The sequence below is a fragment of the Branchiostoma lanceolatum genome, chromosome 10, assembly GCF_035083965.1.
Source record: "Branchiostoma lanceolatum isolate klBraLanc5 chromosome 10, klBraLanc5.hap2, whole genome shotgun sequence".
In the NCBI taxonomy this organism is placed as follows: domain Eukaryota; kingdom Metazoa; phylum Chordata; class Leptocardii; order Amphioxiformes; family Branchiostomatidae; genus Branchiostoma; species Branchiostoma lanceolatum.
Genome location: NC_089731.1, coordinates 518,193 through 531,480, shown reverse-complemented (window position 1 = coordinate 531,480; position 13,288 = coordinate 518,193). Strand labels below are relative to the sequence as shown.

The window sequence follows — 13,288 nt, the reverse complement described above, 5'->3', positions numbered from 1 at the left end:
TGTGGAAACTAGTGTTCGCTAGCCTAAAGTCTCGGCCGTTTGCTGCCACGCGCCTAATGTGTCCGACAGTACCCCGGTGCGCTGTAACGTGTCCGACAGTACCCCCGTGTGCTGTAATGTGACCGTGTGATGTTAGCGCATGTATAAGATGTAAGAATAGTAAAAGGCAACCTTGTATCTGACTAATTGTATCATCTTCAAAGCCTGCAAAAGGTATAACAAACTTAAGGAGTGCAAAGGGCACGTGCTAGCATAAGAACACCTAACACGCTTTCATGGTCTCTCATCTTTGACTTCAATCCCAACTTGCCACCAGCAGGTTTAATCTGATCTTAGATAACTTCTACCGAAGCAAAGGGTTATTACGAAATTAAGAAGCGCAAAGGGGAAAGTGCTAGCATCGGAACACCTAACACGCTTTCAAGATCTGTCATCTTTGACTTCAAGTTCTTTACATAAAAAGTCAATAAGAAACGAAAGAGTGACTGGCAGCCAAGGGTCAAGCACTTGCGTCAAAACAACTAACACGATTTCAAGATCTGACATCTTTGACATCAACACCAACTAATACTATGTAGGTTTCCTGGCAACAATTTTCTCATTTAATTCTTTTTACATTGGGGTCAGTGACACCCTGGGTAGATGCAGCTACCGATGTTTCTTCCTTTCTAGTCTGGCCACAAGTTAGGTAACTTAGTCCTTCCCACGCATTTCGTGTCCATCTGCGTTTCTATGTATAGCCCTTCAGCCACACAAGCCACTACAGTAGGGGGCTAGTCCGCCTTGTAGTGCTTAGTGGCGGTGCCCAACTTTTGGCACCTTGTATTTTGGAGTTTCAACAGCCAAGGGGTAAGCGTTAGAACCAAAGACACGATTTCAAGATCTGTCCTCTTTGACATGAACACCAACTAATAGGGCTCCAAGCAACAATTTGCTCAGTTGATTCTTTTTACATGGAGTTAGTGACACCCTGGGTAGATGCAGCTACTAATGCTTCTTCCTTTCTAGTCTAGCACCGAGTTATGATGGGTAGCGTGTCGTTCCCACGCGTTTTTGTGTCCATATGCCTTTCTATGTATAGCCGTTCAGCCACTGCAGTAGGTGGCTAGTTAACCTTTTAGTGTTTAGTGGCTGTGCCCACCTTTTGGGTTATTTGGGTGATCAATAGCCAAAGGGTAAGCACTAGCGTCAGAAGACTTAACACGATTTCAAGATCTGTCATCGACACCAACTAGCCACTCCAGGCTGCAATTTTCTCAGTCTTGGATCTATGAAAGAAGAATTTCCTTTGATGCTTCTGTTGATCTTTGTTTCTGTTTTGTTTCTGTTATTTTTACATAATATAAGTCATAACCAGTGAACTGCCTTTAAGTGTAACACATCATTTCCGTACAGTATGTACAATTAGAAGCAGCGTAAGACCGTTTGATCCAATCACAAAGTGATGAAGCCCTAGTCAGTTTGATACGTGTGGTGGGTTCTTTAACGTTCTCACGGTGTGGCTGTCCTCAAACACAGAACCCTCAGCTTTATTTTTGTTTATTTGTATTGCTTATGTGGTAAATACTATCTATCAAAGATATGTACTATTAAGCTGAATATCTATTTTACTATATTTCAAGCACAAAATAAGAACAGAACAAGAGGAATTCTGACAAACAAAAACATGTACATAACATTTTATCGTTTTCAATTTTCACAAACACTCCAAGTTCTACATGTAGCAGCATTGTAAGTTTTGGCATTTCTTTTCTTATCCTGTAACTTCATCTAAGACTGCAGCACTTAGCTGCAGGGTGAAAATAAAGACTTTACAGTAAAAGCAACGGTTACCATCGCAACACGATGAAAGACGGAGTATGTTTTGCATCGTGATGAATTTGTATTCCAGGTCACCCCAAACACTGCAAATTTAACCTCCTCCCTGCTGCCTAACTCTGTAACCAACAGAGAATGGGGTGCTAAATGGCTACTTCAGTGTGCTAAAGGTTAAAACACACCAAAGAATTCCAAAATTTACAGACTATCGATTGTCTCTATACTTTTTTGGGGGGGTGATGGCCTAGCCTGAAACCACCAGGCCCCTTAGGAGTACTTTGTAGCGTTCCGTAGCGTCTCCCTTCAGTACAAGCTGTACAGTAGCCTCCACAGGCTCACTCGGCTGTGGAACAAGAAACAAAATGAAAGTTCAAACTTTACGCAAAGAAACAGTTATGCATTAGACAGGGCAACTGTCACTGAGTGGATATGATTTTGGAAACAGTCATACCTTGCGGCAGTCACAGGATTAGTTTCCTGGGGCTTAATGTTTGCAGAAATTCATAGCTTTTGATTAAAACCTGGTGAACCAGGAATCATTTTTGTTACGGTTACTCTTTGACCATCTGTTCGTTTCCATATCATGGCCAGTAGGGGGCGGCCATGTGAGGATGTTCATTAGCATCTAACTAAAAAACCTTCTCTATTGTAGCTTGCACGGGGTGAAACACACATTCAAAAGTGCCTGCAGTACTCACATCGTGGCCGGCAGGGGGCGCCCACGTGAACACCACCTTCTTGCTGCTGCCTGCCTCCATGGTGGCTTTGGGCTGGTCCACGTTGAACCCTTTTGGGGTGGCGAGTTGCAGGTTGTCTACGCTGTACTCCCCACTCTGTGGTAAAGAGATCAAATTCTGTCAACCACTGAAACCTTCTCTATTGCAATACTACTGGTACACATGCATGTACATGTAGAAGACCACAGCCTTTCGACCTCTCCAGATCATAGTTGGGAGTTAAGCCCATCACAAATAGCTGATCATGGCCTCCCAACCCTCTCCACACTAAGGTTGGGAGTTAAGCCCATCACAAATAGCCACTATGGGACCATAGCCTCCCAACCTTCTCCACACCATAGTTGGGAGTAAGTTGTGAGCAAGGTCACCTATGGTTGGGTATTGATCAGCAAGGTTGGCTACTCGGCTGTAGAAGTTATCTGCACTAGCCCAGAGCTGGGAGGGGAGTAGCCTTCAATTCAGTTCGCTCCTCAGATAAGAGGAATACGACTTTCCCGACTTTGATTTTCTAAAAGCCATGGTTGGCAGGCGCAGACGATTTATAAAGGCTAGTAGGGGCTTCAGGCAGGCATTGTTTTGCACCTGAGTGGTTCCCTACCTTCTTTGTTGCCCCTGAGAGAAACCTGATACAGCCGATCTCGAGCACACAGCCGGCAGGTTTGAGTTTGGGTTAGGGTAGGTTACTGTTACAGTACTAGTAGCACTATCTGTGGATCAGGTTGATGCTACAGTTACACTGCCTGTTGGGATCCTTACCTTCTTTGCGGCCCCAGACAGAGACCTGATGCAGCCGATCTTAAGTACATGCTCAGTAGGTTTGGGTTTGGCTTAGGTTACTGTTACTGTAACACTATCTGTGGGTTAGAGTTAGATCTACATGTAGGTTACAGCGTCACAGTAACTATCTGTTGGTTCCTACCTTCTTAGCGGCCCCAGACAGAGACCTGATGCAGCCGATCTCGAGCACTCGCTCCGCAGGTTTGAGTTTGGGTTAGGGTAGGTTACTGTTACAGTAGCACTATCTGTGGATCAGGTTGATGTTACAGTAACACTGCCTGTTGGGATCCCTACCTTCTTGGCTGCCCCAGACAGAGACCTGATACAGCCGATATCCAGAACTCGCTCCGCAGGTTTGAGTTTGTCCTCTGTCTGCACGTATCTGAAGGTCAGCAACATCGGAAGCAGCTTCTCTGGACCTTCTGCAAGAAGATTTTTAAAAAAAGGACAAAAAGTTTAAGTGGTTTTTATCCATCCAGGTGAAGGTTAGACTTATGGCATCCGTCAATATCAATTCCTAGTTCTTGGTTAAAAACCTGCTGGTCAACAGATTTTGAAGTGTCACTGACAAAAAGTAGTGGATGCTACAATGTACCTGAACCGTCTGACTGTGCCCAAAACCACATCCAATGGCTCGAGTAACTGTTTTTTGGTGTGATTTTCATCCAGTGTAGCTCACTGAAGAGCTAATCTTCCACTGGTCGTGACAGAGAAGACAGACGCTGTGTGCAGTATTTACAGGTTCATGGACCGGGGAAATTCAACTAGCTCTCTTTGGCAAGCACAATGGACAGTGCACCACGGCTTAAAATCCTGTCCTAAGGACTGCGACTCTCTCCAGTAGCGTGCATGTTGGGTGAGCGACAACAGCCGGGATCGAACTCATAGCTTTTTGGTCCAGAGGCAGAGTGGCTAATCACTGGACTACATACTCTATACTATAAGAACAAAATCTCCCAGCAATCGGTCAAGCAGTCATCAGCAGAGTACTAAACTTTTCTGTCGGTGTCTGCATACTACACAACGTTGTCTTATTTTTTTACTTGGTTTTGTGGTGTCCCCATGTAACTTTCATCTCCTATAATTTTGTATTCATTTGTAGTTTCTTTTTATATCAATCAATAAAGTTCTAGAGAAAAAAAAACAACTCCTCACCCTCCTCCTCCTCCACATGCTGCTGCGCCTCCAGAGACTCCACACTCACATCCAGCGGGTCACACCCCTCCACGTACATGGTATGGTCCCAGCCACGCCCCTTCAGCTGCAGAACCGCAGCTTCATCCTGCAGGGGACGGAACAAACCAAACGGTTAACAGGGGGGAAACAGCATGCAGAATGCTGCTAGTGGCAATCAATGCCTGAAGGGTCAACGCCTGTTTTCATCTCTTGCTAAATTTGCCACTCATGTCAGAGAACCGATGACCTGGATTTGTATGACCTTATTGCAGTTGCGCTGGCCAGCTAGGTGGCCATGTTGCTAAACTCCTTCATGTACTGTAAGTGCAGAAATGTTTGCAGTGGTTCTATGTTCGCTGTTTTTGCGGCGACCATTTTACCGCAAACTTAAAACCAACGCAAACGTTTTGTCCAATACTGTAGCTGTATGTGACTATAGCGCTGCCCCGAACTTAAAAACAACACAAACACTTCATTTTCCCCACACCGCGAAATTCATCTACAGCATGTGGGACTTCTTTAAATCATAAAACAATGACTTGATCTTCATAGACGAAAAAAAGTTGTAGCTAAATGTTCTATACAATGTAGAATCTATTGCTAATTTGGCATTAAGTAAACAAATTGATAAACAAATAAGCAAACAAACAACATCCTTCCCACCTGTCCGAACAGGACGATCCTGGCTCCGTCCGAGTAGTGCAGGCTGTGGTGGTCGGGGTTAAAGGTCACCGTCACCTCCTGGTTACCCCCAGCAGGGATGTTTCCTACTGAAGGGGTACAGCTGAACACACTCATGCCACTGTTGTTACTCGTTCCTGAAATAAAAATCAGGAATGTATTTCATACATATCAAAGGCTCGGAACTCCCACCCACCACCTTAAAGAAAAAATAGGTACTCTATTTAGCCCTGGAAGAGACAGGAGAGGGAAGGAGAGAGAGACAAAGAGAGGGAGAGAGACACACACACAGAGATAGGGAGAGTGAGGGAGAGACAAAGAGTCAGGGAGGGAGAGAGAGGGAGACAGAGAGAGCGGGAGAGGACAGAGAGGGAGAGAGAAAGAGAGAAAGAGAGGGATAGAGGGAAAGGGAGAGAAAGAAAGGGAGAGAGTGAGAGAGAGAGAGAGAGGGGGAGGCTGAGATGGAGGAATAGAAAGACAGAGAGATGGAGGGAGAGATAGAGGAGCGAGAGTGTCCTACAGCTGAACGCACTCAGTCACTGGTTCCTGTAGTTAGACAGAGATGGGAATATTTGTGTGAATGTTACAGCAAGGATGTTCCACTCTACAACAGTTTTAACCCTTAAGCTGCCAGTCCCGGTTTAAACAGGGATACAGAAATATGCCTTATGTGCTGCACCCGGTTATAACCGGGATAGGGTATTCCCTAGAAGAAAACAGCTTTGTGTGCGTGTAGCGCGCGAAGCCCGGAAGTTAGGGCCGCCGGGTGTTTCACGGGTTTCGTGAGGGAGGTCAGGGGTCAAACATTTTTGATTTTTACTTGGCTAAAAAACCTGGCAGCTTAAGGGTTAAGGGAAAAAAAGTCTCACCGACAAGGTTCCCCCTGCCTGCCTCCCCCCTCTGTAGGAACTCGGGCAGCCCCTGCGCCGCCGCAGGCTTCTGGTAGGACTGGCTGTCGAGCTGCACGGTGTAGTCTACTGCCAGGGTCGACGTGTTGGTGATCTAAACACACAGATACGGATTATTACTACCAGTACATCATTAGAAGGTATCTTTATATTGTGTTGTGTGTATAAGAATAATAGACTGGCTGTCGAGCTGCACGGTGTAGTCTACTGCCAGGGTCGACGTGTTGGTGATCTAAACACACGGGAAACAGTTCTTATCATCTGTACATTATTAGAAGAAATCTTAACACTGAGTTTCATGTTTATGACTTTGACATTTGTGCATAGTTTCATCAGGTTGGTAAGTCACTGAATGACAAAGTTCCCTGTACACAACCAAGTGATTATTCAAGACAACATTGCAGCTGAAACCTAACCCAACACCAAGGAATCAGCACCAAGGACATAAACAACACTGGAGAAACAGCATGGCTTTGGAATGTTTACATTTTATACTTTTATAACCCTGCAAGCTTGTTCTTCTACAGCTAATGACTGTATCATTTCCTATGGTGAGGCTGACAAAATCTGTATGAAGGACAGTTTGATTTTTACAACAGTGTAGCTGATGCCTAACCAACACCAAGGAATCAGCACCAAGGACATGAACAGCATCGGAGAAACAGCATGGCTTTGGAATATTTATGACTTAGACTTAACACTTTCATAACCCTGCAAGCTTGTCGTTCTACAGCTAATGACTGAACAAATTGCTGTTATGAGGCTGACCAAAGTCTGCATGAAGGACAGTTTGATTTTTACAACATTGCAGCTGAAACCTAACCAACACCGAGAAATCAGCACCAAGGACATGAACAGTACTGTGTGTTCAACTCCAGTACTCTTCAAGATAATCATACTGTGCTAAACTTTCTTCCAACACTAAGCTATTTATGGATCATATTTTCAACAACCACTGTCGCCTTCTTCAGGATCAATAATGATCCTTACTTATCATTAAGATAAGTGCTAAGAAATCTTAAGAAAGCTTCACCTTAAATGTCTCAGTGACGGCCTCCCCTGCCAGGGCGTGCCCCATGTCCAGCACCCCCTCCACAGACAGACTGACGAGGGGGGTCATCCCGCGACCTTGCAGGGTGATACCAAGGGTGGACGTGGGGGTGTGCACTTCTAACGTCTCGTAGAACTGTAAAACAAATTGTGGTTTATATATATATAAATATATTCAATGCAAGTTGCTTTTTTTCTCGATTTGATCCCCAATAAAGACCTGGGAATAAAATATTTGAAGCAGTCTTCTTAACCATCATGCAACCAACACATCTTGCTTTGCCCCCTAAATATATTTCTGGTGGATCTTTTTGTAATTACTGTACATATACTGTTTCTGTAATCTATGGGGAATATTTTGACAAGTTCTGGAGTCAATTATTAATGCTCATTTATCCTGATTTATGCCGAAAATGGGGAGAACACACATTTTGCTTTTAAAATCTACAATACTCCCTTTAATTCAAGTTTCAGTGCCCTATCATTTCACTTTAAAATAATATAGCTTCCAAAAGCAGGGTTAGGGTTTAAGGGTTAGGGTGAAGGTTACAGACTTACATTCCTGTCCTCGTGTAGCGTAAAGGACACAATGAGAGTGTGTGTGGCCTCAGGCTTAGGGTTCAGAGGTTAAGAGTCAGGGTTAGAGACTTACATTCCTGCCCTCATGTGGAGTAAACGATGCTATGAGCGTGTGTGTGGCCTCAGGCTGCAGGGTCAGGGGTTAAGGGTTAGGGTCAGGGGTCAAGGGTTAAGGTAAAGGTTACAGACTTACATTCCTGCCCTCATGAGGAGTAAACGACGCGATGAGCGTGTGTGTGGCCTCAGGCTGCAGGGTTAGGATCAGGGGTTAAGGGTTAGGGTCAGGGGTTAGGGTTTAAGGGTTAGGTGCTGATATACTTACATTCCTGCCCTCATGTGGAGTAAACGACACATGAGTGTGTGTGGCAACATGCTGCAGGGTTAGGATCAGGGGTTAAGGGTCAGGGGTTAAGGGTTAGGGTTTAAGGTTTAGGTGCTGAAAGACTTACATTCCTGCCCTCATGAGGAGTAAACGATGCGATGAGCGTGTGAGTGGCCTCAGGCTGCAGCGCCCGAAGGGAGTTCAGCAGGAGAAACGGTCCCGACGTGTCCAGGATCGAAGACTTCAGCTGAGAACGTCGGTCAAGGAAGTGTTTCGTCTTAAAACTAGTGAGAAAATACTGTGATGACACCATATGATAGTGGTAAATGACAAGGAAAGTGATTATGACTTTACTTAACACTTTACAAAATGAAAATGCTTTTCTCAGCCACATGGCTGAATTTGGAGGCTAGCGTCTAAGAAGCAGATAATGAGTAAGCTAAGATTTCAGCCTTACATACAAATAATGGTGTCAAGTTTCAATCTTATGTACATGATGGTGGCAAGTTGGTCATGGATAGGGTTGTTAACTGAATAATCTTAAAGTAAACGAATCCCTAGAAGGCCCCAGGGTTCTGCCTTTAGTAACTCACTTTACACCTATTTCTTTGCTCCCCTCAGGTAAAATGAGTACCTAGCTTCAGTTAGCCAGACATTGAGCATGTTAAACATCCCACAACTGTGTCCACACTTATTGAAATGAGTAGGGGTTCCATCCCGGTGTGAGTGGATCAAACCTTACAGTCTGGTCTTAAGCAGTTTGTACTTACTGTTCAGAATAGTTGTGAACTATGCCTGAAGGTGGTTTACTAATTATGCAAACCAAAATACAAAATTGCCATTTTATGCTATAACACCATTATGATAAATGATCGGATTCTTCTATGCACAGCTTTCATGCCTTGATGATATCACCTGATTTTCAACTTGATAATCTAAAAAAAAGATTATATCATTATCTACGTCTGGAGTATATCTGATTAATTTCTATGGGTTGCCAAGATACCTTTTCGAGCTGCAGGAATCTGGGTAAATTATATCAGTCTTCACATCCTGTAAATTCAGTTACTTTGTGGTGGTGTTATTTTGGAGTGGAAGGGGAGGGATGTTAATACGTGATGTTCTAAGTTCGTGGGTGAAACAATTCTGTAGTACCTCTGGTCAGTAATACAAGAAATAGTCATGCCTTTAAGTACCAGAGTTATCAACCAAGGATTGATGTGTTCAAAAATTCGTATTTCCCAAGAACCATAGTAGAATGGAACTTGCTATCATCAGATGCTGTAGGGACACCTTCACTAAATAGCTTCAAAGAACGGTTGCAGTCAGATGTACAAAAGTTAGGTGTGACAGACCGTTCAGTGTAACATAACCAGCTGCTGCCGCGCCGCGTGCCTGCGAAGCCGGAGTCTTATGCCAAAGGGCGGTTATACCAGCTATACAGATACAGAATACAAACTGGAGACTCATATTCAGATTGATGATTTCTCAGTGGATAGGCTGCCATAAAAACCCTGAAAAAAAACCCACCTGTCCACAAATTTTCATTATTTACAAATAAAACCCGCTGAGTCAGCATTATATCTCTCTTTTCCCTCTTTATGTATGTTCCTAACCATAAAAACACTTTATTTCCTAATTGCCTTCTGAAATTTCCTTGGGTTGTCATGAAAAGCCATAACTTACTCAGAGGCGCAACCAATTTTATACATAGAATAACAAGTGTGGAGCTTATGAAACATATTTCAATGTTGTTTAGCAAGCCTATAGTTTGCTCCAAAGGAAATAAGATAAATTGTAAATCATTGAATGGATTAAATTGTATCAAAAGAGAGGAAATTGGTGAAATGTATTCTTACACTTCACTTCATATATATATATATATATATATATATATATAATATATACAAAATTATTTCAAACTTGTTTAGCAAGCCTAAGCTTGCTCCAAAGGAAATAAGAAAATGACAAATTCAATGGATCGAATTGAATCTTAAGAGAGGAAATTGGTAAAATTGTATTTTGACACTATTTCTGTGGCACCCATGTAAGACAGATTGGTCATCTCTAAAAAGACTGGAGCCTATATAATTCTATATTCCGTATCTTTAGAGCCCACATGACATCCTGTGGCATTACACATCAGCTTAGTAACAGCCTGGCAACACATTACAAAGTGTTTTTATGAGAAAAACACAGCGGCTTCAATAGTATCAGAGCAACACTTCCTCATAAACACATTACTAAGTTCTTTGATTCTCTCCATTAAAATCAAATGAAAGTGGTACGCAGTGCTCCAGGCATTTTCCTAACACATTGGAAGCGTGTCTTTACATGTGTCAGCCATTATTGAGCCGTTAGCAAAACTGCACAAAGGTTTAGATGACTGTAAATTCATAGAAGCGATGCAAACATTTCATGATTTACATTTTATTTCAAAGAAATTAGTTAATAGCCTCCAGACTCTTTTCGATAAGTGTGGTGGGTTCTTTAATGTGCTTGAGCTGTGGCTCTCCTCAAACACAGGACCTCCAGCTTTACGTCCCATCAGAGAGGACGTCCCTAACTGAAGCTAGGTACTCATCTTCATCTGAGTCAGTGAAGAAATAGGTGTAAAGTGCCTTTCCCAAGGGCACAACACTGGGACCTGCTAGGGATTTGAACCCAGAACCTTTAGATTCTAAGTCTCCAACCCTAACCACAAGACTACCTCCTCAAACACAGGACCTACAGCTTTATGTTCCATCTAAGAGGACGTCTCTAACTGAAGCTAGGTACTCATTTTCACCTCAGTCAAGATGGTAGTAATCACTTCAGGAATCTTAAAAGTATTTACTGAAAATACTTTAAGTACATAACAAAAAAAAGGATACATCCTGGGTCTTGTCCGAGATGTTTTGGATAGTGATGGACTTCACCACACTTTGACCTGGGTGGAGAAAACACAACATTTTAATGAAGAACAAATGTTTTGAAGAATATCTAGTTTCTTGATATGTATGACATTCATGTATAACATTGACATGAGAGAACACATTAAATTTTACATCCACAAGGTGATCCATAAGGATATTGGCAATTTGTTTTTCACAACCAGTAAAATTGTTTACGTTTTGATGTCCAAGCTCTAAAGGAAGGTATCTGATAGACATTGAAATGTAATACATTAAGCAATTGAGATTTTAATGGTTGTACACAAGAAATATCCAATATCTAAAAGTCTTAAAAATTGTGTAAATGTCTTACCGATGGAAACCTCGCCGAAGTCGGTCATGGTGCGTCCGTGGTTGGAGATGACGATGAGGGAAGGTCTGACGGACGGGCAGTGGATCTCCAGATACAGCGTGTTGTACTTACTACAAAAACAGGAGGTAACAATAGTCAGTGTTTCTGTTGTACTTACTGCAGACACAGGAGGTAACAATTATAGTCAGTGTTTCTGTTGTACTTACTACAGACACAGGAGTTAACAATTATAGTCAGTGTTTCTGTTGTACTTACTACAAAAACAGGAGGTAACAATAGTCAGTGTTTCTGTTGTACTTACTGCAGACACAGGAGGTAACAATTATAGTCAGTGTTTCTGTTGTACTTACTACAGACACAGGAGTTAACAATTATAGTCAGTGTTTCTGTTGTACTTACTACAAAAACAGGAGGTAACAATAGTCAGTGTTTCTGTTGTACTTACTGCAGACACAGGAGGTAACAATTATAGTCAGTGTTTCTGTTGTACTTACTACAGACACAGGAGTTAACAATTATAGTCAGTGTTTCTGTTGTACTTACTGCAGACACAGGAGGTAACAATTATAGTCAGTGTTTCTGTTGTACTTACTGCAGACACAGGAGGTAACAATTATAGTCAGTGTTTCTGTTGTACTTACTGCAGACACAGGAGGTAACAATTATAGTCAGTGTTTCTGTTGTACTTACTACAGACACAGGAGGTAACAATTATAGTCAGTGTTTCTGTTGTACTTACTGCAGACACAGGAGGTAACAATTATAGTCAGTGTTTCTGTTGTACTTACTGCAGACACAGGAGGTAACAATTATAGTCAGTGTTTCTGTTGTACTTACTGCAGACACAGGAGGTAACAATTATAGTCAGTGTTTCTGTTGTACTTACTACAGACACAGGAGTTAACAATTATAGTCAGTGTTTCTGTTGTACTTACTGCAGACACAGGAGGTAACAATTATAGTCAGTGTTTCTGTTGTACTTACTGCAGACACAGGAGGTAACAATTATAGTCAGTGTTTCTGTTGTACTTACTGCAGACACAGGAGTTAACAATTATAGTCAGTGTTTCTGTTGTACTTACTGCAGACACAGGAGGTAACAATTATAGTCAGTGTTTCTGTTGTACTTACTGCAGACACAGGAGGTAACAATTATAGTCAGTGTTTCTGTTGTACTTACTACAGACACAGGAGTTAACAATTATAGTCAGTGTTTCTGTTGTACTTACTGCAGACACAGGAGGTAACAATTATAGTCAGTGTTTCTGTTGTACTTACTACAGACACAGGAGTTAACAATTATAGTCAGTGTTTCTGTTGTACTTACTGCAGACACAGGAGGTAACAATTATAGTCAGTGTTTCTGTTGTACTTACTGCAGACACAGGAGGTAACAATTATAGTCAGTGTTTCTGTTGTACTTACTACAGACACAGGAGTTAACAATTATAGTCAGTGTTTCTGTTGTACTTACTGCAGACACAGGAGGTAACAATTATAGTCAGTGTTTCTGTTGTACTTACTGCAGACACAGGAGGTAACAATTATAGTCAGTGTTTCTGTTGTACTTACTGCAGACACAGGAGTTAACAATTATAGTCAGTGTTTCTGTTGTACTTACTGCAGACACAGGAGGTAACAATTATAGTCAGTGTTTCTGTTGTACTTACTGCAGACACAGGAGGTAACAATTATAGTCAGTGTTTCTGTTGTACTTACTGCAGACACAGGAGGTAACAATTATAGTCAGTGTTTCTGTTGTACTTACTACAGACACAGGAGTTAACAATTATAGTCAGTGTTTCTGTTGTACTTACTGCAGACACAGGAGGTAACAATTATAGTCAGTGTTTCTGTTGTACTTACTGCAGACACAGGAGGTAACAATTATAGTCAGTGTTTCTGTTGTACTTACTGCAGACACAGGAGGTAACAATTATAGTCAGTGTTTCTGTTGTACTTACTGCAGACACAGGAGGTAACAATTATAGTCA

The 13,288-nt window shown here is 42.2% G+C and overlaps 1 protein-coding gene across 1 annotated transcript in view; it reads right to left on the bottom strand.

Moving 5' to 3' along the window:
• Window positions 1–1,663: 1,663 nt before the first annotated feature.
• The window catches only part of LOC136443145 (cilia- and flagella-associated protein 74-like), a 38,085-nt gene continuing 26,460 nt past the window's right edge, over window positions 1,664–13,288 (bottom strand). The window contains exons 34-43 of the mRNA XM_066440233.1: window positions 11,295–11,404; window positions 10,922–10,977; window positions 8,176–8,295; window positions 7,131–7,283; window positions 6,059–6,191; window positions 5,172–5,326; window positions 4,488–4,614; window positions 3,627–3,754; window positions 2,517–2,651; window positions 1,664–2,161 (exon numbers count right to left, since the gene is read on the bottom strand). Coding sequence (XP_066296330.1) covers window positions 2,063–2,161; window positions 2,517–2,651; window positions 3,627–3,754; window positions 4,488–4,614; window positions 5,172–5,326; window positions 6,059–6,191; window positions 7,131–7,283; window positions 8,176–8,295; window positions 10,922–10,977; window positions 11,295–11,404 — 1,216 coding nt within the window. The 3' untranslated portion in view covers window positions 1,664–2,062. The remainder of the gene's footprint in view (window positions 2,162–2,516; window positions 2,652–3,626; window positions 3,755–4,487; window positions 4,615–5,171; window positions 5,327–6,058; window positions 6,192–7,130; window positions 7,284–8,175; window positions 8,296–10,921; window positions 10,978–11,294; window positions 11,405–13,288) is intronic.